This window comes from Scleropages formosus, chromosome 15 (assembly GCF_900964775.1).
Source record: "Scleropages formosus chromosome 15, fSclFor1.1, whole genome shotgun sequence".
Lineage (NCBI taxonomy): Eukaryota > Metazoa > Chordata > Actinopteri > Osteoglossiformes > Osteoglossidae > Scleropages > Scleropages formosus.
The window spans coordinates 14,015,757-14,039,126 of NC_041820.1; the positions used below are offsets into that span (position 1 = coordinate 14,015,757).

General features: G+C 46.7%; 1 protein-coding gene across 3 annotated transcripts in view; it reads right to left on the reverse strand.

Annotated features, from left to right (window-relative positions):
• Positions 1-23,370, reverse strand: part of slc8a3 (solute carrier family 8 member 3) — a 78,719-nt gene that overhangs the window by 911 nt on the left and 54,438 nt on the right. The window contains exons 3-7 of one of the 3 annotated variants that reach the window (XM_018727412.1): positions 14,361-14,467; positions 4,238-4,255; positions 2,104-2,228; positions 1,918-2,017; positions 205-474 (exon numbers count right to left, since the gene is read on the reverse strand). In XM_018727412.1, the coding sequence (XP_018582928.1) occupies positions 205-474; positions 1,918-2,017; positions 2,104-2,228; positions 4,238-4,255; positions 14,361-14,467 (620 nt within the window). Of the gene's footprint in view, positions 1-204; positions 478-1,917; positions 2,018-2,103; positions 2,229-4,237; positions 4,256-14,360; positions 14,468-23,370 lie in introns of all 3 variants that reach the window. The other 2 variants (XM_018727411.1, XM_018727413.1) reach the window with 2 other exon arrangements.

Sequence of the window (23,370 nt, forward strand, 5' to 3'; positions counted from 1 at the left end):
ATTGGGATTCTTCACAGTCAACACTGGTTTACACCTGCAAAATCCAGGTGATGTTACTCTTCATCCCAGCAGCGATTTAAATTAAATTAAATTAAATTAAATTAAATACTCTGAGGTGCTGGTAAACGACAGACACCGCAGACCCTGCAGCCCTCACAGGGCAGACCCGGTCAACACGCTGTGCACTCCCTGTACCAAACTCACCAGGGACCGAGGTGCCGAGGGCCACGAACACCACGGCAGTAACAGAGTCCTTCAGACCGATGGTGCAGCCGAAGTGGGACGCCAAGTCCCCGATGATCGCCGTCAGCAGGCCGACGATGACGATGGACACAGTGAAACAGGCCCAACCGTTCCAGTACTCCGTGGGCGGAACACAAGCAAACAGAACCTTCCAGAAGACCGTCAGGAAGTGCATGACGTAGTCGAAGCAGGAGGGCAGGCGTTCGTCCCCCGAGTCTTCCTCGTCCTCATCTCCTGGGGGAAAGTTAGGGAAGAGGTAGACACACGGAGAGCAGACACGCCAAACACAAAAACAATGTGGGGCACAGATAATACGACAGGGCAACAGAAAGCGGGAGACGGGACAGACAAGCGAAGCAGGTAACAGATAACAGGTAAAAGATGAAAAGAATGAGATTAAAATACGATTATGTATCGCACATACGTCATGCATGCTACTGCGCTGTAAGTTATATATACGTTTGGTGTTTCTGTTGTTGGTAAACTGCTTCTTATGTACTGCCTGCTGGGAGAATCACTTGTGACAACTAGTTTTGATTTTTTTTTTTTTTTTTTAATATTCATCTAAAGTAACACAATTCCCGCTTGCGAAAACTATCAGACTAAACTGTGAAAACACTCCTTCACAAGTACTGTACCTCAGAGACCCAGTGATGAAACAAATGAAAAAAAAATCTCACGCACACACACACACGCGCACACAAAATCGGTTCATGCGACTCTTCCAGCTGAGGGCATCTCAACGCGGTTCTGTGGGCCACAGCAATGGTGTGATTCCAAGTGTCAGCCCATATGAAGGACATGTATTTTTCAGTAAGGCTCATTAAAAAGTAAAAACTACCATTACATTTAATATTTCAAACTCTGAAAGAAGCTTGCCAGCAACAGGAATTGTTCTGGCTGAAAGCTAAATGAACGGAAACTGGACTTTCGCAGCAGAGGGAAGGAGGCTATACTGAAGCTTTTCTATATTTCATTACCACAGGTTTCCTTTTTTGAACACAAAGATCAAGGAAACAAAATTGCACATTTTCTCATAGACAGAAAGTCTCATTTCATAGAGGTGGGGCAGCAGATTACTGAGTCTGTACCTCCTACCGTGGTAAATTCGCTGCAGACTGGCAAAATGAGGGCTTTCCCAATCAGACTGTGATCCCTCGGAAAATTCCCAGATGGAAAATTCCACCCTATCATCATAATGTTGCTTAAGTGACAGTTTTTTCACATTCATACAGCCAGACACTGAGTCAAGCACCTTGCTCAAGGGTACTGCAGGGCCCCTTGTGGGACTTGAGCTGGCAACTTTCACATTACAAACCACTACGTGCTGCCAGGGAAACTACGACAGTTCACACTGAAAGCAGACGCTGGCAAAATGCATCGGCAGGTTTCCCTTCATCATTCAACCCGTTTCCTGCTCTACAAATATTGAGCTGATCGGTCACAAGCTTTTGTTTCCCAGTGGCAAAGAGCCATTCTGACTCCCACCCAGTATACGTACACTTTCCATCAGTTGATGTTGCACAAATGGCAATTTGTCCCAGCTACTTAGCCTTTCACAGGCATCTAAGAAGTCTTCAGAATTCTTCCCCACCTCCTTGAAAAAGTTAGCCTAATATTGTCTGCAGTACTGCAATCTCCAGTCCAGGCAGCAAAATGATGTTTGTCTTATACCTGCACTGACTGTGATCGCCTCCATGAACTGGTCTCTCCAAGAATGAGTGCCCACAACAAGAGCCAGATTGGTCTTCTTGATTAGCTTGTCCACTGTGCTCTGCAAGACACAGAATGGTCAACTACCGAAGAACAGCGTCGTCAACCTTCTCGCGTTTCTCCGGTTGCACACAACATGAAATTCACCTTAAACTCATAGGACTCCTCGATGATGACCTCCAGCTTGCGGTGCTGCCCCAGCACAGGTTTGCCCATCTCCGCAATCCTCTTAGCTTCCTCTTCTTCAGCTGACAGCTTCCTTTCAGGCACTTCTGCGGACAAGAGGAGGGAAAAAACAGGAACACGGGGCACTGAGGCCTTGGCTTGAAGAGCAACGTGTTTGTGGTAGTCGCTTGAATGTTAACAGCGACACTTCAGGGCCACTGCAGTGGTGTAAAACAGTGGTTGTGTCTCCCTTGGTCTTGTGTGAAATGCTACTTATGGTTTAAACTAATCTATAACCGATTAGGATTGATCTGGCTGTCAAAAATTTCAATCTATACGTTACACCTACTAAAGTAAAGTGCCTACTGCGACAAAGTGTACTCCTTCCAAAATAAAAACATGGTGCATTTTTACAGTCTGAGAGTGAAATGACTCCTTATCTTTATTTGAAAGATTTCAAGTCCGAATTAAAAAGGCTTCATTAGAATTTAAAATAATTTAATTATTATTATTGCTACTCGGTTTCTTTTACTTAATTTTAAGGGAGCAGGAGCTATAACGTAATACACAAATAATTTAACGCTATCTTGCAAGAATATTTCAACATGAAAGTCTGAAGTAAGAAAGCAGAAGAGATGTACAAAAATTCTCCCTGAGAAAATGAGGGGGAAAAAAAAAAAAAAAGAGAGAACAGAAAGCAGTGAAAAATAAAGCGGCATAATGAAGCCCAATGAGCTGTGATTGAAGGACATGTAAGAGAGAGAGTTGAACCCGGGACCAAGAGGAGGACAGCTGCTGTAAGGTGTCCCCCCACCACTAGATGACACTATAAAGCAGATGATGAGAAGCTGAAGATTCCCGCTGGTGGGCGGTGGCACCAATTTCCATTTAAATTTACTTTGGGCCTCTTGTGGTTAGAATCATGGCAATGCTTTGACTACTGAATCATCACATCTCTTCATCTGCCACCTAAAACCCTTTAGCTAACAAGTAATCTTGTCATAATATGTTCCAGCGAACTGAAAATTAATTTATCAAATTGGCATGCTCGCGCAATCGTGAAGGAAGAGCAGCGAATTCGGTTCTTTCGTGCGGTCGGCGCGTACGTCGAGGCGAAGCGAGAGGATTTGAACAAGCTGCTGACTCAGGCAGGGGCAGCATCACGAGGAACAGGGAAGCCTTTCAGCGCCAGGCGGTCAAGGAAGCCCATGTGTCAGCAGGCACCACGACATCAGCGCTTCCAGCTCCACACTAACATTTTTTTTCTGTATGTGTTCTCCATACAAATACCCAAGTGGAGCGGGCAGTCCTGCTTGCGATGATTCCTTGCGCTGGGTCCCAAAGGCCCACCTACTCCTCAGCCCTTGGATCACATCTAGTCTGGAAACTTATGCTTGTATTCCCCTCCCTACATTTGTACCCCTTTTCAGCCAATTCTCAAATCGTCCACACCATCCCAGGAGAAGTGAACACAGGCACACACCTTGCACTTCCTTTCGGAGCGCTGTTTACCTGATCCCCGATCCCCCACCGACTCCAGGTGTCACTGTGAACAATGAGGAGGATGGAACCCCAGCCTTCCCCAATGCCCAAGGGATCACAGGCCAATTTCTGTTCCCGGATCCAAACCCAGAGCCCACCGCAGGGTGCACAGCAATTTAGCGATGCACCACGGTTGAGGTCCAAGCTCTTACTTAATATGAAAGCAACAGCTAGATAGTTACAGAACACCCAAAGCCTCGATTCCCAGGTCGCTGTGGTCTGCGGTAGCATGAATAACGGTTGCATTAACTTCCCATGTCCTGCTATTTCACTGGAATCATCTCCTATAAAAGCGATTCACAGCCTAGTTTATAAACTTTCAGCTTTATGGGTGACAAAGGCTTGAAAGTCTTCTACATATTAGCACTTAATCTGAGTTCCGAACTGATGAATAAAAATATTAGGACTCAGTCAATGGCTAAGGGAAAAGGCAGTAAGGACGATACAGGGTTATTGATGACTGATCACTCTGGAAATGTAGTATGTAGGAGCAAATCACAGCAAACCACTCATAAAGACACAGACTTCGACACACAGAATCACCGCAGGTGCAGAACAAGAGGCGTTATCTTACCTTCTGCTAGCAAAAGAGCTGTTTGGAAGAGAGAGGAGGGGAAAAGAAAAAGGACAGCAGGGAGAAGAAGAGAACAGAAGAAAAAATATGGGTGGGATGAGGAGGAGTGTGGAGGGAATGAGAAAGGAAGAAAAAAGAAAAAAAACAGTCAGAGATACAGAGTATGGTCAATGAGCAGTAAGATGTGTGATGTTCCACTGTGGACAATGGATTAGGACACTGTGGTTACTGAACAAACCGAGGCCCTGTTTGGACATGGTCATCCTGTCTTGTACACTGAGTGTTGCTATTGTTGGAGTAGCTGGGGGGGGGGGGTGGGGTTACCAATAACTGGAGAAACTTTGTAAGAAACAGGTCATCAGAGCAGGAGGACCTGGTATGCAGCAAGACCTCATCAAAAGCTCCCCCTGGTGGCGACTGAAGCATTACACACCCAGCATCTTTCTGGCCAGAGAGCATCAGAAACTCTGACCAAAGGCTCTGTGCTGTGGACTTGGCTGGGCTCAAGATGATTTTTTTTCCCCAGATGCTCTGCTGTATGTCCAAAATCCAGCAACTACTGCACAGAAGCAGACTCCGTTTTCATCCAAGGCCAGGTTGGAGCATGGGATGCAGGGGAGTTCTGGGTACCACAGAGGAGACTGACAGACCTCAAACCCTTCCTTTTGTTTTTTTTTTTTTTGTCTTGCTACATTCTAAAACTCTTCATATGAGTCACTGGGAAGGTTCCCACTTTCATTAATTATCCAGTTAAATCAATTATCTATGTAAGCGAGAAACAATTCCTTGTCCCTGTACCCAAAAACAGGAGAAATAATAATCCCTATAAGAGCTGCAGCCATCCAAGAACCAGCAATGCACACCCCTCCGAGATCTTGTCTTCCATTTACATCATTTAAGCTGTAAATTGAATTATGTTCTAATTTTTTGCCTAATTGAGTGTTCTTAATTGACTGACCCTGGTATCACACAGATAAGCATCCCCATGCCCTCAATCAGGCACAAACCTTAAACAAAACAAAAGCAAGCGGAGATCAAGAGGAAGAAAAAAAGGTGTTTAACTCGTCCAATGGAGCAGATGATTAGATGAAAGGAATCAGCACAAAGTTGGGCTTTCAGAAAGGGAACCACTCAGGCCTTCGGGCTTTCAGGAGTCCAACCTGACACTTACAATCCTCATTGTTTTCCAGCAAGCATTTCATTAGATTTCACCTGCCTCTGAACTGGACACACAGTCAAAATGCAGTAAGATCTGGATACCTAATGATGCTCTTACCGATAAGGAAGAAGAATAAACCCAAATCACATAATAATAACAATAACAGAAGCTTCTAGGTGTGCAACTGAGCGCATCCTCAGCAGCTCTATCACAGTGTGGTTTGGAAGCTGCACAGTACAGGATCGTAAGGCGCTACAGCGAGTGGCGAAAGCTGCTCAAACCATCTCTGGAACGTCCTTCCCATCACTGGAGAGCCTATACCAAGGCCAGAACCATCAGGAGAGCCATTAACATCATCAAGGACAATAGTCATCCCCAGCACAGCCTTTTCACACCCTTACCATCAGGCAGACACTACAGGAGTGCTAAAGCCAGAAATTCAAGGCTGAAAAACAATTTTTACCCAGAGGCCATCAGGCTTGTGAACGACACCCATCCGCTGCCTCTCCACCCATCGCGGCAGACGCAGATTACCCTCTGAGCCTGAGAGGTGTCAACTACCCCATCCGTCCTACGCACACACATCCACAACGCCAATAACATCAGAGACCACAGACTACCTCCGCATACCTTGCGCACACAAACACACACCCCCTTTCGACTGCGAATGGACCCAATCTACCTCTGCAGGACTTTGCACACGTACATCTTCCATGTTCACATTGCGCACTGCACATTTTATATACGTATATAATTTAGTTTCTTGGATTTTTGCACTAATAAATTTAGAAAAATTACTGTGATTTACGCCTTGTGTTTTTCTTTCCTTACCTCCTTATAATTTATGTCATAGGCTGCTGAGAGGATTCAAAGAGTAAGAATTTCATTGCATGGTGTAACGAACTGTTTACTGTACGCATGACAATAAACTCTTGAATCTTCAAACAACACTAATAACAACAATAACACTAAAAATACTTTCAAAAGAAATGAAAACATTGCTGCTGTTATTTGAAAATCACGCCATGATTACAGGGTAACCAACCTGTTCCTCTCTCAACAGGCACCCATTAGGACAATGTTGCTAGTTTCAAGCCCTCTAAATCAAATATAATGACCTGTTAATCATCATTAGAAATGGCTGTAATAGCCGTAGCCGATGTGCTTCGTTACGATCATTATTATTTAAGCCGTGCTGTTTGGAGGCCAACTCTGATTTAAAACCCAGCTGTGATAAGAATGATTGTCCGTAACCCTGCCCGTAATAACAATATGTCATACTCCACAGGCCACCCACGGAAACCATCGGGGCAGGCATATGACCTCATTTCAAGGGATGCCTTTCCCTCTGAGGTGTCCTTGGCAAATCTAGCGGGTTTGCATTTGCAGGGCAATACATCAAAGCGAGAAATTAAGCGAAGGGATCCAGCTGAAGAGGAGTTTCATTTTAAAGATTAATCGTAAAATACGTGCTGAATCAAATAAGCAAATGAGATATCTATCATGTATCTATAACGCAAAGGGACGTCTTCATCGAGTGCACATTTTTGCATCTACAATCTGAATCACGTAAGCATCGTTCCTTTTTGGTGATCATTATAGCGGTAACGATCGCAGCCGTGAGACATTTCGGAGGCATGTCCATTGATGTAAGCGCTTTGGGTGCTTCTCGTGGACAGAGTGGACTGTATTTGTGCAGGAGGCGTGTCCTGTAATATTAGAATGATTCATACTCTAGCAGGCGGCCTGTTTCGTACGCCCACAGCACAGACTACCAAAATTCACCATCACAGCAACGAGCTTCTCTGTTGCTCAAAACTGCTCTTAAATTTACAGCAGGGTGTAAAAAGCATGACTGCGAGAAAACAGTCCGGGGAGACGCAAAGCCCAGCAGCAGAGCAAGGGCAACTTTAGAGAGAGCACCCAGCAGAGCCTGCGATCCTCCACTCAAGTTTTCTGAAAAGGGCCCATGAAAGGTACACTAAGCAGCCAAACGTACAATGGTAGCGGCGGGGATGTCTGCCCAAGAGGGACACTGCCGTGCTATGAGCTCAAGTCACGGAGCGTAGCGAACGATCTATTAATTTCCACTCATAAACTTGGGGCGCCAGGTAGTGTGGCGGTTGGAATCAAAGGTCCTGGGTTCAACTCCCTGCACTGTAGTAGCCCTGAGCAAGGTACTGACTTCTGCTGAATCGCCCCAGTAAAAATTATACAGCTGCATAAAAAGTTAAGCCATTGGAAGTAGCATAGTACACAAACCCAACATTGTAGAATTGCTGGGGAAAAGTGCCAGCAAAACGAAGAGGGAGTAATCATAAAGAAACTGTCCGAGCTTTAAGTTCAGCAATGACTACCGAAAGGCGACCAAGGGACAGCATTAGTCTGAGCGAGCTTCTGGTGGGTCCTACGTAAGTACAGATGGAAGCAGGTGTTTCAACTCCAGGTGCAGACTGCAAACTTCATATTCAGGCTGGTCATTTTTGCGATTCCTGCTTCCGTTCCGATTCCAGTTGTCACGGTGCAGAGCAGATCGAATCAAAACCTCCAGTGTGATTCTCCCGTGTGTTCTCAACCAGTATTCTATTCTCTACACAATGTTCTTGTGCCGCGCTGTTGAAAAAGCAGTGCCATGCACATAGTTTGAACGGTAAAATAAAGGTGCGACGAGCGGCAGGCTTAGCATTTGCAGCGTTAAACGGGGAGCAATTTACACAGCGCATTTAAGCTCCGCCTTATTGAGCGTCGACTGCAAAACGTTCACCAGATTACCGTCTTGATTCTCGAGAAGAGTTCCGATCATCTTGGACAGTGCATATCCCCAAATGGGCCATCATTTGGCAGCCGTTCGGTTAACAAAGGCTGTTGCATGAGGTAAAGGTGTGGTAAAGCCCAATAACGGAAAGGACATAGAGGAATGGTACCGAGGCCTTGCGGTGTACTGGCGGTTTAGGAAGGAGAGCATGGGATCAGCGTTATGCCTTTCCTGTTGTGTCTGAGAGGGCTCTGAGCAGGGTCTCCCTCCAGCCGTGTGCAAACTCGACCGCCCTCCGATGGCTTTGCGTCGCGAGCTATGGAGAGAAAGGCCACATCGATCTCCCAGCAGCATGCGCTGCTTTCAGACCTCAGGTCCTATCGGGGTGACGCCTCGCAGACCTCGCCACCCGAGCTCCTTACCCTCCGTTTCTCTCTCGCTCCCTCAGTCCTGCCACACTCCCCAGCTCCCGCCTCACGCGCCGTTTCTATCTCCCCTCCGCTCACTCTTTTCAAACCCCCTTCCGGCTCATCGGGGCTTGAAATTTAAGTTTTGCCGAAGTCCGCTGCGCTGAGGCCCGGCAGACAGCTGCCTCCATGGAAACGGTAACCAGACAACAACCTCCACTACGCGTTCCTCGTCCCTTTAGCGGGATTGCGGAGTGCAGGAATGGGGCGTTCTGACGTAAGCAGCTGTGCTTTTTAGCAAGGGCTCCGTTAATTTCCTCCACCGTGACCCCATGTCACCGCGTTCACTCTACATTATGAGAGGTGTCAGCGTTTACGTGGCCCCAACAAACTGTTTTTGTGACACGGGAAGAAGTCGAGATAATACGTCGCGCATCGGTTCGCCACGCCACGCCGGGTGACCTTTAAGATGCCCCTCGCTAACGCCTTGAACATGTCTAGACAGTGAAATACGTGGCCTGTGAAAGTCATCCATCATTCCGAGCAAAAGAAAAGCACGTTGCATCCAGCGCTACCCGCCACCACTTTCCAGTAACGTATCCGTGGCGAAAGCGGGCTTTGCGACATACGGCTCCGCGGAATTTTTTCGGTTCGTTTTCACTTTCGCGTGTAAACGTTTAAGAAATCTAATGGATCGTTTCAGTCATAAGAAGTTCACATTTAACGAACGCGTAAGGACTGTAAACTCCTTTCGGCCAAAACCCAAACAAATGCGGCTGTATATCTAAGCGCTGCAGCTGCGCCAGATTAAACATTTTTAGTAAGCCTTGTGTCTCATCTAGGTCTGTCTGCTGGTGCTCAGAGCGATCAGCTCTCGACATTTCTCTTCTCTCCGTTTTTTCTTTTGAGGTGTGGCTGGTGTAGGAGGGGCTTTGGGGACAGATATGACCCAGCTGAAGGACTCATCTCTCCCATCAACTGACGCAGGCTGAGTTATTTATAACGCCTCTCAACGCACAGCAGGAACACAAACCGAAGCCAGCACGTCTTCATCAGCATGTCAGCCTCTTTCCATTCCTAAGGTGAAGGAATGCACTCATCTTGTCATTAAAACACACGCTACTTGAGTTGCTCGAGTTGACGAGAGGAACCTAAAGTACGTCCTCGGCTACACTGACGTAAACGGCGATCGGCGGTCAACCTCAGAGCCAGACGCGATGCCCTACATGTCATTCCTCTTACACCTGATTGTGTTCACTCTTCCTCTGCCTGATGACTGTAATGACTTCTGCCTTCCACAATGTGAGAGGGAGCATCGCCGAGTTGACTTGCTCCTTCTCTCCCTCCGATGGCCCGCAAATCACCAGTAATACATGGCCTGAAACACCTTTGATGTTCACAAAATAATCTTCTCATGAGCTTCATTTCAGACTGGGAAGCAGCATCTGGAAGTGTGCGATTCTAACTTGAGAAGTCTCTGGGCGTATTAAAGTAATCCGTGCTAGATTTCAATATTAATTGTGTCATTTGTATTCACAGAGGAGCTGGTGCACTTTGAAAATTTGACAAGTACCAGCCCAGCGTGCCTGAACAGGGGACCTGGGTGGTTTCCGGGTAACAGGAGAAAACAGAGAGAAAAAAGAAATCTTTGTTCATGCTGCTATTGATGCAAGTTTCAGGAAGCTGGTAAGGGATGTCCAATCTCCGGAAAAAAAATCTATATTTCTGAGAGCTCTTGCACGCTTTTAAGAAGAATTAATATTTATCAAATTTGAACATTTCGAATCGCCTTCTGTGACACCTTAATATCTCGTCATATGCACTGGGAGATACGCCAGCATTTACTACCTGTACCACGTAGACACAAGTACATGTAGACGGGACAGTAAGGCATACCTCGATACATCCACACTGACATTTCTCCTGGAAAGTATTTAAGAAACCCAGAACATACCGCAATCACATTGCCAGTCTACTACAGCTGCTGGACTTCATTGGTCTCTTCATATTCTCACTCTCTCAAAGAAAGGAAAAGGGTAAAGATATAACCTGGATCGAAAAAGGACATCCTTTCAATCCGGAAATGCGAATGGAATGGGGGTCAGAGATCACGCAGTCCTACAGATTAGTATTTGGTCCAGCGGAAAGAGGGAGGTTTTTGTCTCCGAAGCCAAAGGGGGCATCGCAGGACACGCTATCTCTGCCCGTGAGAGGAACCAACGCATGCTTAAAGCGTGAACGCCCCAGCAGGTGTTGGCGACCTGGGAGGAGGGAAACCGCTGGCTGCTTTGCTGTTTTCGCCAAGGACCTCCTATCACACCCAGAGAGAAAGCACACGCTGGGGTGCTGACACAGGACTGGCGTCTGCAGCCTTAATCCCCAGCTGACAGCCCTAATACTAACCTAATGTACACCCTCGCCCCGTTTACGGGGAGACCACCCTTAATGGATAATGATGAGGGAACTGAGGCAGCTAATTGATTCAATACAGCGACCGCACTTCCTCCGGAGGTAAGATTAAGCGTTGCCAACCCGGACAGGACGCTGGGCCTCTGGGGGTTACGCAAACTGACAGCAGCGTCGCACGTGTCACTTTTCGGTCTTTACTGCGAGTGCATGCATCTTCCCGCACAAACAGAAGTCTGCGGACTTGACACAAATATTGAGTCAACAGAGCAAGGACTCCTTCCAGCGAAGGCACGATGTAGCTGGAACGTAACTACTCTAGCTCCCAGGGAAATGAAATCGCTTTTAAGCTCGGCAAGCAGTTTCCAAGATGGGTGCCTTCCAAACACGTTGACCGAAAGACACGTTTCGAAACGGATCGAGTGTAAATGGCTGTGCGCTGTGACATGTATGCAAATAAATCTGTCTGACTTCCAGCCTCTCGTGCTGTTCTCTCATTTAGGAGCCCCATGCACCGTGCCTCTTGGCGCTATAGAGTCCCGACGCGCTGCTTCTCGCATCAAACAAACAGCGTCCATAAATGCATAGCCCCACTTAAGCGTGTGACTCATAGTCTGCGCTCAAGGTGTGTTTATGTGTGGGAGCGAGGCAGAGTCCTCTAATATCAACAGATACCCTCTAACAGAAGAGCAGTAGGAAGGCCTCGCACTCCAGTTAGGACTTAAAGCTGGCTGGTGCACACTACATATCAGCCCCCCCCAGGCTGTTAGGAAAGGAATGATATGGATTAAAACTGGCAGCATGGACATGGATCACCCACAGTTTTCAGCATTTGGCCATTATTGGGTTTGCAAAGGGTATCTCCTTGTACTTCCTATGTTTCAGAAGCCTCTGCTGCTGCTCTTCTGTGTCACCTGAAACATCTGGAAGCGCTGGCTGTCTGATGCAACGCATCTGGCCGGCCTTCCGGAGGTAATGATGGTATTGACCAAGTCGACGTGATTCAGGGAAGGGCACTCGTGAAGGACACAGTAAACAACTCCAGGCTGACTGCCGAGCGCCTGCTTTACAACCCGGACATTACTCACGGTGTCTGAAGTCGACTCGTCTTGTTCCCTCAGTCCCCTTCCCAGATTCGTTTTGAACGTGGATGAGACACAGGAGGGTTTGGTGTCACGACAGGGAAGTTTCCTCTGACTTGTCTGTAATGAGTTTAGGTCTCGGTGTATTTGGAAATACGCTAAACAGATGAAATCCCACAGTCTGAAAACAAGCTCTCTAAGGGAAATCTCATTAAACTATCAAAATAACACAAATGAAATCAGTCGGGAAGTCAGCACCACTTCTGGAAAACTGGTGGCAGGCCTAGAGGACATGAACGCCATGACAGTGTGTCAAGCCTTGCTGCAGAGTTCATGAAAACTCAGTCGAGGTTCACATGACAGGTGTCACAATGCAGAGCATCCGTGCGATTCCTCACAGTGACACCACGGAGTATGTCAACTGTGACTTCCAAAATCCACTGAAGCCGGATATGAGAAGTAAGGTTATAGAAGGCAAAAGATACTAATAGTGCTGATAAGGTTGAAATAAGGATGGATGATTGAAGCAGCCAAATAAAATGGAGGGTTGGACAGCGTAAGCTGACATGAACTTCTCAGTTCGGGCACAGATGTGGAATTGGTCTGGTCCCATTGAACCCTTGGAGAATCCAAGAAAGCTTGCTTGCTGCCTCTTGCATCTCACCTTCTGCGAAGGCTTCTACCACAGCATCAAAATCAATGAGCACTTGGCCTTCCTTCCTTTTTCAGTGCCGAGAAGTCAACGTGGCACCCTGGAGGTGCCACCGTCGTGGAGCACTGTCACAGAACACGGCTATAGCGAGAACCCGACTGTGAGCAGGGAAGACACGCTGCTCCTGAAGACCAAGAAGTAAAACAGCAGCTTGCGACACACAATGAAATACTTGCAAATCCTATTCACAACAGAAGCATCCTCATTTAACACATGTACCATAATGAGCTGCAGCTTTTTAAAGGCAATAATGCATGTCGTTTCACACACCGCACACCAGCTTGTGTGTCTTTTTGATCCAGCCTAGAGCACGGTTAGGTAACAGAACATTAGATAGCGGTGTGCTTCTTGAAAAAAAACCCTCTTGGCCTCCTTCAGCAAAAGTTGCCAAGAGTAGGCTTAGAAACCATAACAAAACTCCTCTGAGAAGCTGCTTTGTTTTCTTCTGTCACTGTTGCATCTTTCAAAGTGCACAGAGCAAAGCCATAAAAAACCTCATATCACACAAAACAACATGAACAACAAGGCGTACGGTGAAGGCTTCGGAGTGGCCTAGCTGGTTAAGGAGTTCTCCCTGAGCGCACAACGAGCCCAGCAGCTTGGCTCGCGGTTCCAATCTGGGCTGTGTCACTCGCCGATTGTGATCAGGGGCCCCTAGTTGCAGAATAAATTGGATTCGTTCTGCCGAGGGAGGGAATCGGCTGGGATTTATTCCTCGGGAACCAGCAGCATGTGGATTTATCAAGTCTGTCAGGCACCTGTGGCAGCCAGTAGCGAGGTGGCATTGCTGCTCATATCGGCAGATAGCCCTTCCGCAGGAGCCGGCCCATTCGCAGCACGAAAGGAGAGCGGAGGAGGCGGGGATGTGAACCGAAGAAGCACATGTCAGCTGCACTTCATTTCCTGTCAGACACAAGGCCATTGTGTGCAGCCAAGCGCAGTCACTGGAATTGGAGACAAAAGTTCAATCAAATAAATATTACCTGTTTTTGCGCCGAAATGCCCCTGCTTGGACCTGCCTAGCCAGATGGAGACGCTAACGTAAACACCAGGTGAAATAACAGGGCCGATTTAAATCCTCCTCGGACGACGGTAGACGCCAAGCATGTTGCGCTGCTGCAGAACACGCGATCGCAAAAATACGAGGGTAAAACCATGGCTGTAACTACAGGACCCTGACCGCACTTACTGCTGCTGCACTTTAGTATCAAGGCCACTTCAAATACAAACAGCTGATACTCAGAAATATCTAAGGATTTCACCAAAACAAAAGAAATGACTTGAGGCTCAAGTCCCACACATACAAGGTGACTGTGAAACATTGAAACGTGGATTGAAAGTGCACCTTCCGCTACCATTCTAATTAAGGGTTATGGGACCGTTGCAGAAGATGGTAAATGTTAAGGCTGGAAGAACTGTATGAGGAGTAGGGTGTGAAAGGAGGCAGAAGGCAGCAAGTAAAGGAAATAGCAAGGCGAGACAAGAAGGATGTACAAGTAACCTCTGACACAAGGCAAGGAGGTTGGGAGCAAGGTGATACAGGGTGGGGTAAGACAGGTGAGGTGGGTTAGGGAAGCAGTGGAGTGAAGCTCAGTACTGCACCTTTCTGCAGACTCATATCCACCATGCGTGGTTCAGCAAGCTCCAGGAAGAAATTCTTGTTTTTCTCATACTCCTCGTCGTCTATGATTTTCACCTGAATCGATTTGCTGCGAGAGGAAAGAAGTAGAGCAGAAAAAGAAGGTTGCAAAGAAGGGAAAGGCAGACAGAAAGGGGGAAGAGGAGAGAAAAGAAGAGGGAAAAGGTTATTACAAGGAAAAACGGTGCGCAATAAATGTAGTTGCTGTTGGGGTGAAAAAGTGAAAAGGCAAAAGGACAATTTACTCTTCAGTATTTAATTCAATGACCTGTCTGTCACCACATCAGTACACCACTGCTTCAGAGAGGCCCGTTCATTCCTAGGGATGTCAAATACATAAATCATACACAGAAAAGGTCTGGCCTGACAACTTACCGCCAAGCAAAGCAACGCAGAAACAACCAAGTATGAAGTATGTGAACGGGTCCTCATTTCATAATAAAAGATATTACATGAAACTGAAGCGTACGAATAGCACAATGGCATTACACACACACACACACACACACACACACACACACACACACTCTCTGAAACCGCTTGATCCAAGCAGGATCTCGGCAAGCCAGAGCCTAACCCAGCAACTCAGGGCACAAGGCTGGAGGGGGGAGGGGACACACCCAGGACGGGACGCCAGTCCATCGCAAGGCACCCCAAGCAGGACTCGAACCCCAGACCCACTGGAGAGTAGGACCCGGTCAAGCCCGCTGCACCACCGTGCCCCCCGCAATGGTATTACTTGAAGTACTAATGAATTATGAATGTGTAAGTTTTATAGGTGCACTATACTAATATATGTACTGCAAAGAGGCAACAAAGAGGAGAAGATGCCATAACCAGAAGCGCTTAATACGAGGGTTACACTACGTATATTCTGTAAAATTAACAGTATAAGTAAGGTTCTAGAACAATGTTTTCCAATATTACTGCAATAAACAGTTCAATATCACACCCTTAGGATCCATTCGGTTTCAACTGCACTGATCACATTAACGGATCACCCTGAGGAGGTACAATAGTGAGACAGCAGAACGAAGATATACGGCTCTGGATGCCCATCGTTGCATTCTTGATTTCTGCAGCAGGATTAACATTTTAGCTATGCTATCAATACAGCATAACAGGAAGAAAAAAATATGCATGAACAATGACCTTTATTAAATGACTAAATTAATCAAAGATGGTCATTAAAACACTTTTTCAAGTCTGGCATGGATCGTGGACATACACACGTATTATGTATTTAGTCAGGCAGTGGCTGAACACACTGATCTCTGAACATGAGCCTCTTGGTTTTAATCCCAGGATGCACCCAGAAAGTGTACCCTTGAGCAAGGGACTTGATGTGAATTGCTTCAATGAACATCTGCCTGGGTAAAACTGTAAAGCTGCATTAACGGGAGTTTCAGCTGAAAACATAATACTTTAAAAACAATAATAACAGTATGTACCGTATTTGTGGTTGAGGCTAAAGGCAATGTTTTTTCGACTGTGCCCCGGTTATAAGCTTCATGTGTCTTTTAAATCCTACTAAGCCGGTGAAGATTTTACGCGTTCATTCAACAGGAAAGATGAATAGCCACCGATATGTAATACCTCAACAGGTATCCGATTATCTCAAAAGCAGAAATCAAATTCCTGTGACTGACATTCTCATTAAATTTGAAGACTTCGGAATTTTCCATTAATTGCTTTTGTGTTTATCTCTGAGTTTCCTCACTAATTTTAATTGTTTCAGGTCTGCTTATAAGTATTTGCAGATTTTATGTGAGGTGCTTTGAGGGAACAATATTGAAGATAGCACAGTATTACCATAAACTGAGCTGAAACCGCATCACGTAAGCAGTGTCTCAGCTTGATGAAATATACCACTAAATTACATTCTATAGAGCACGCATCATGTCAACCACAGTACAGGCACTGAGTCTTACAAGAATCCAGTGATCTCTGAAAATAGAATATTTTCCCATTTCTGTCTGTCTCCGTGCCATGACAACCATGAGGATGTCTCTGCAATTTAAATCCTGTTACCACAGAAGAGGCAGGAAAGCGATCCATCTCTCCAATACCCGAGCCCAGCGGGGCTTTGCTCCGATGCCTGATGCATTTGTTTCGTCGGACCGGTGCTTGTGCTGTGCTGTCAGATTAACACCACGGTAGTCTTACCACCACAGCGCAAAAAAAGAAAGAGCCTTTCGGCAGCAGAGGTCACTTGCACCTCTAACGCACACGATGAAGAACCTATGCACACACCGAGTCAGTGTCAGTGTCCGTCTCCGTGACGCAACCACCTCCACTGACCACGAACTCATTCCTTTAACACTGAAGCCACCTGGATGAAGGACACTAAACCGTGTGATGCTCGCAAGGGACAATTAATTTCTTTAAAAAGATCCATACAGGGTATTTAGCTTCCAAAGGGAGTTCCTCAACGGCTGTGAGCGGAACACTTGGAAATTTCCGGGAACGTGTTTACCAAGCACTGTACAAGGCAGCGATGAAGGTTAAATGTGAAACATAAGCCAGCCTACAGCAGAGATACCCAGAAGGGGACAGAGCTCAGAGCAAGACGGTGTCAGGAATCCTGCAGAGGCATGCCGTGCATTGCAATAATAGCGGACAATTTAAGACTTTGCACATCCTGAAAATAAAAACACTGCAGGCAGCAGCTTCTCCTCGCATTTTCGGGATGCAGGGTGACGGGGAGGAGGATGCAAGAGGGAGAAGGGAGCGAGCAGGAGAGACAGATCGAGGGAAAAGCTGGAAACGGACAAAAAGCTGAAGCTGGAGCCCAATTTAGCCCTGTGCCCACCACCCCTCTATTTAAAGTGCGCAGTCTTCCGAGCTCAGCTCTCTCCTCTCTCCTCTCCTCGTCTCCCCTCCTCCTCCCTCTCCGCTCCGTTTCCGATCCAGCGAAGGAAACACGCTTGAAATTTGTTCTCCTTTAAGCACCAAAACGGACAGGCCTTTTTAAGGACTGATGGGATTAGAGCACCGCACGTACTCTGCTTTACATTCTACCCATTTAGCTAACACTCGTATTCAAAGGGAGTTACATGGTTACACGAGAGGGCTACGATAAGCAAAAATACGAGAATACGTACTGAAGCTAACTTCCATACCTGTTGGCCGCCACCGTTTTCCCGCTTTTCAGACACATGGATGTAAGAGACATTTAGGTGATGTCGGAAAATGCCAAAAATGAAGCTGCAAAGTCCTTTCTGCCGTTCGCTCCTGGGCAATGAGGACAGGCACCAGGTCTGAAAGGTGAACTCCTCGAAAATGGAGACAACACCTTCTGCTGCTTGACATGTTGTTTTTCAAAGCCTCGACCTTTACGTTACACATTCTGCACGTCTCTAGCATGAGCCCTTTGCACTACATCTAACGCACCGAGATCACTTAGGATAAATAACAGTAAACTCGATTTAATAGTGATCTCTAGTGTTTAGTAATTTGCAACTGGGTATTTCCAAATTCGGAGGGCCCCTCCCCTTGCCCTCAATCCCTCACGCGGGTACAGATGCATTGGCAGCTAGGGCCGCGGGATGCCTCGCATACCCATGGAATGCGTGCAGCATCCTCCTCCGAGGAGCAGGGACGACCGTCGCGTTGCGCTGCAGACGAAGCCCCTGCGGGAAAAGAATGGAAGCTTGTGCCAGATGCATGAGCGACAAGACTGAGAAAGTGCCCCTTAGCAGCTCCCGCGACTCAAGCATCTATACCTGCATTTCTTCTGCGCCTCGCGATCCTGATTCTCAAAAACTCCAATAAATTGAGGCCCATAAAGACGAAAAGGGAAGGGAAAAGAGCCAGATCCCCAAGGGAAATCACTCCTTTAATTAAGCAAGGCTGCTTTCTGTCACAGAGCGGTAGAATTATGTGCCTCCCACCCGCCCCTTGTTATTTCCCTGATTATTACTTTTTTCCCAGCAACAATTGAAAAAAGGCAGTAAACACATTTGTCACTTACTTCTGGGAATCTAATAACAAAAGCAAATTGACTGTTACGCTCTATGTCCATTTTGTGACAGTTGCAAACGTATTGAAATATGCCAAACGACAAAGGTGAAAGCATAACTAAAACCCCCACAAACAAAACGATTTGGAAACGAAGCACTTGTTGATAAGGCTGGAAACGAGACAATACCGAAGGTTTCGTAGACCTGCACAATACGGAATTCGTGCCACAAATCTATTACCGTCTGGGACCGACGGTGTAAGCTCTTTGCTTCCTTGTTGGAACAATTTGTGCGCTTTGGAAAATTATGAGCGAAGACAGTGTTTTTCTCACTTCGCACCGAGGGTTCAGATAGACCGACCCAGAACCTGTACAGAAAGGTAAAGGGATCGCTCACATGTGCCTTTACAGCTGCGCGCCGCCACGTGCTCTGGCTGTGCCGAGGTGGCCGTGAGGAATGTGCCATTGTAAGGTATACCCTTATACCCCTCTTGCCCGCTCGCTCGCTCTCTCTCTCACTCTCTGAGGTTCAGCTATCTAAAGATATCAGAGTATTCTTGGATTCTCCTGTCTCCATGGATACACGTCACTTTCAGCTCCTCTGGTCCCCTACCGGACATGCAGCCCCCCCTTACTGCCCCCACCCCCTCTGACCTCATCCACCAGAAACCTGATCCATTCTAACATGTGGGACTGCACAGCCTTCTAGGGGAAGCTCAAAAAACAAAGTTGTCCATGTACTGTACTTGCTCCAGTACAGGTTATCTCTTAAATACAGGAAGCGCACAAACGGAAGAAACGACAATTCTGGCGTTTGGGGACCAGGTTGTGTCCACACACTGCCACTGAGGAGTCTCCTCTCCCTCCTCGATGCCTACATGGACAAGTGATCCCTGAAGAGGGCTTCAACTACCTTCCCACGCCGCACTCCGGTGCAATTCCGAAAAAATCAGCGCAAACTTGAGTAGCAAGACATATTGTTGACGAAGGTTTTTGAACAAACACACATTAAAAATGTATTTTGAAAGCAGCATGTGAAAACCAGTTCTGGAAAACAGTGTTAAGAAGCCCTAATCTTCCGCATTTGGACGGATTACATTTCTACAATGAAAGTGTACTACTTACTTTTCGGATCCAGAAGCACTAACAAGTATTAAGAGAAATACCTTCTCATCCATTCCTTCCAGACAATGTACAAAACAAAGATACTTTGTATTTTGTTTCTGTTGTGCTCAGAACCAGGTGTACTTTTTCTAAATATTCACATCAGTGGGCAGGTATGTAAGAATACAGGTATGTATAGGGACGGCTGGTACCCTAGTGGTTAGCGCTACTGCCTTTGGACCCAAAGGTTGCAAGTTTGGTCCCCACCTCTGAATGTAGTACTCTTGAGCAAGGTACTTACCCTAAATTGCTCCAGTAAAATTACCCAGCTGTATGAATGGGTAAGCAGTTGTAATGTTAACATTGTGAGTCGCTTTGGAGAAATGAATAAATATAAATGTAAGAAACCTCTCGATCATGCTAAGTATTGGTAATAACCTCAACAAGTTCATAATACTATAGGTGCTAAAATATCTCGTACGCCTCACAGATAACCATAAGAGATTCCGATGGCCAAGTTGTTCAGCACAGCGGTTGTTAACACAATCATTTGTATTGCGTAGTATATTCCAACTTTAAACCTATAGGTTAATATTGTAATATTCACATTAGTTTTCAAAACAAGGCTTCATTAGGCTAATGATCACTTGGAGAGAAATTGTGGAATTCAAAATGTAATTTTTTCCAGAAACGTGAAATTTTAAAGGAATAATTTTATTGTAGCTCCTCTAATTTATTTTCAGCACAATTAAACTTTTGCTAGAATCTTCCGCTTGCTATCTAAAAATAAAGGCATTTATTATTTTATTTGCTCTTCTTGCCTCAAAGTGAATTACTGAGTGCTTACTGGAAGCAGGGAGCCTATATAGTATGACTATAAAGGCCTCATTTCTTATTAACTTGTACATCATACCAGTGAAAATGTATTGTACTCTTTATATTGAAAGCATAAACAAAAGCTAAAGCTGGGTCTAGCAAGGGCTTTTCACGCACCTCGAACGGCTTTATTAAGAAGCGGTTAAAACTGCCTTTATGGGTCCACACCTCAACAGCACACTGTCCCATTAAATACAGAAGAGATGTTGGACATTTTTCAGGACTACTCCAGCGAGTATGGACTGTGACAAAGCGGTCATGAATAGTTATTTACTCCATTGATATGACATATAACTGGATTAATATGGAATGTTAAACCTGCAAATTCTGTTGCTGTTGCTTAACATTCCACTCAGCGCTAAGTACACCAGTTATGCTTTGCTTAATTGTGCCTTCAGTGTTTCATGCACACTTCAATACAACTAATTATGGGCAATTTCTGAAAACCAGCTTTCTTCCATTAAAATCCATAATATTATTGAGAAAGAATTACGATATGAACGTGGTTGATGATTTAATGCTCACGATATTGAGTAAATTTGCATTAATGATACTGCGAGTAAACGCTGAGCGCGTAAGACATTTCGCCCAAGTTCGTGTACTTTGTCTTGTCTCAAAGGACTGGGATAGGAGCATCTGTGAAGTGAATAAAACGTTCACTTTCTCCGCAACAGAAATACTGACAAAATTACAAAAATAAATAAATGGAAAATAACGGTACCTTTGAAAAATTTGTAACTCAAACCTACATAACGGGACCCAGTGTACTATGATTTCATAGTATAACTGTTGTCATCTTTCCGTTTATCTTTCCAAAGCAACTAACTGTGTTTGCACCTTGTTCCACACACACTGTCTGAAACCGCTTGTCCCGAGACGGGTTGCGGTGAACCGGAGCCCAACCCCGTAACGCAGGGTGCAAGGCTGGAGGGGGACGGGACGCACCCAGGATGGGACGCCAGTCCATCGCAAGGCACCTCAACCAGGACTTGAACCCCGGACCTACTAGAGAGCAGGACCCGGTCAAACCCGCTGCACCACCACCCCCCACCACTCTCTTCTAACTTAAAAACTTTGACAGAATTATCCTAAACCCAGTGGTACATTTCCAGAAGGAAGCTGGTGTCAGCCTGAATGGTCCTGTCGCAAAGGACAGTTTAGCAAAAGTACTGTGCTGTGAATGCGCGCAGAGCATGACGTGCCTCGTTTCCCCTCGGCGTGTCGCTGTCTGTTTCCTATAGGCGGTTATGTACCAGAGGAGCTGTGCATGTTTATGTGGAGACACCCTTCCTATTTTCAAGCACTTTGGACTAAAAGAACAGGTGCTGAGTGCTAGGCTGAGGTGACATTGTAGCGACCTAAAGCCGGACGTCCCCGACCGAGAGAGCGCGCGCGCTGGTCCGTAAGGAAATAGATCAAAGGGAGCCCAAGACTGCCACTTGCTGTATAGGGGAAGCGGCGTACCCCCGGCCAGCCTCTATATTTAGGCTGTGCGCTGTGCCCTGACAGCTGTGAGCTGAAGGGGACACGAGTCAGCGTGCCTCCGGCAAGAGATCTAACGGTGTCACAAATTAATGAGAAGGGAGAAGGAGGGCATCTTCAGGCGGAACCGACTAAATGTTGAAAAACCGAGCGGCAACACGGCCGGCGGTCGTACTGCTCATTTGAGGAGCTGCGCCCCGAGCCCGTATGTTTCCGACGGGCTCCCGCAAAGCGCGGCACGAGGGGGGATCTTCCTCGGGCCTTCGCGGGTTCTCATCGGCTGCGGCCACGCACGCACCGCTACGTCGATCGACCCGTCGTGCGCCACCCGCTTCTCGCCGCCGACGTCACATGCCGCCGATCATCGGACCAGGGTACGACAAACACCCCGGAACCAATGGTAACGTCTACGTGTTCGATATGAACGTACTTACAAGCGATCGTTTCGTTTGATTATCTCATACCGAAAATGTATTTCCATGCTGACACAGAGACAAAAAAGATCCACGCAGCTGCTCGAGCAGGAAAAACACACATGAATAAAACACGTGCTTACGCATGAGTGTGTCTGCGTAGGAACGCCGTGAGACTAAAGACACGGTGACAGGTACTCGCCGCAAATGCAAAAACGCTGCACCAAGCGAGGAGCGGATGGCACGCAGAAGATGCCTGCTCTATAAATAGTTTGGCACGTGGAGGCTGTATGGCAGGGGGCAGGAGGGCGTTCTCCTTGCTCCCTTCCCCAGCCACACACGGGAGCAGCGGGCCAGCTCCTCCGTGCGGCAGGGAGCCCACGTTCTCCACCGCGCTCCCCGTGCCTCGACACCCAGGATTCTAGGGCAAGCGAAGGAACCCCCGTTCGCCGGAACTCCGCCGGCAAAGCAGAGCTCCTCGCTTCCGCTCAGATCGCCGTGCTCCGTCTCCACACACGTGTTGCCGCGTTGCCAGGAAAGAGACTAACGCCAAGCGTCTCGGCGTCGGGGGACTCGGGGAGTAAACGAAGGCTTCGCAGTAACGTTTCACACAGCAATGAATCATATCGGCTGGTTCTGCCATGCTCCGCTCACTCAGCGACTCAGTTTTCGAACTCCTTCCTTTTCATTAAATCGGATCAAATTAAGACGTTCCTAAGCGTTCGCCCGGATGCGTTTCCCTTCTCAAGACAGCAGACACAAAACACCGTGATTTTTACCACCGATAATGTGAGTGAGAACAGAGCAACAAGTGAACCTTGCAGAGTGCTTCTCGGTGACAGTGCAAAGGAAATGGAAATGTTAGTGCAGCTTGGGGATCAGCACTAATTCAAGGTGCTTCCAAGTGAGGAATGTTACATTAGCTTCTTACAGGAAAATGGACTGGAACTGGTGTCTCATAGCAACGAATTTATATTGCACATTCTGTCAGGTGCCTATCAGGAGACCATCGTTCTCGTCTGTCAAACGTCAGTCTGGGGCTAAAGGCTCCAAAAAACACAAAGCCATGCCATATCTTGGGTAAATCAAAAATAAATACTTGCGATTATGGTATGGTGATGGTGCTCCTGAACCCAG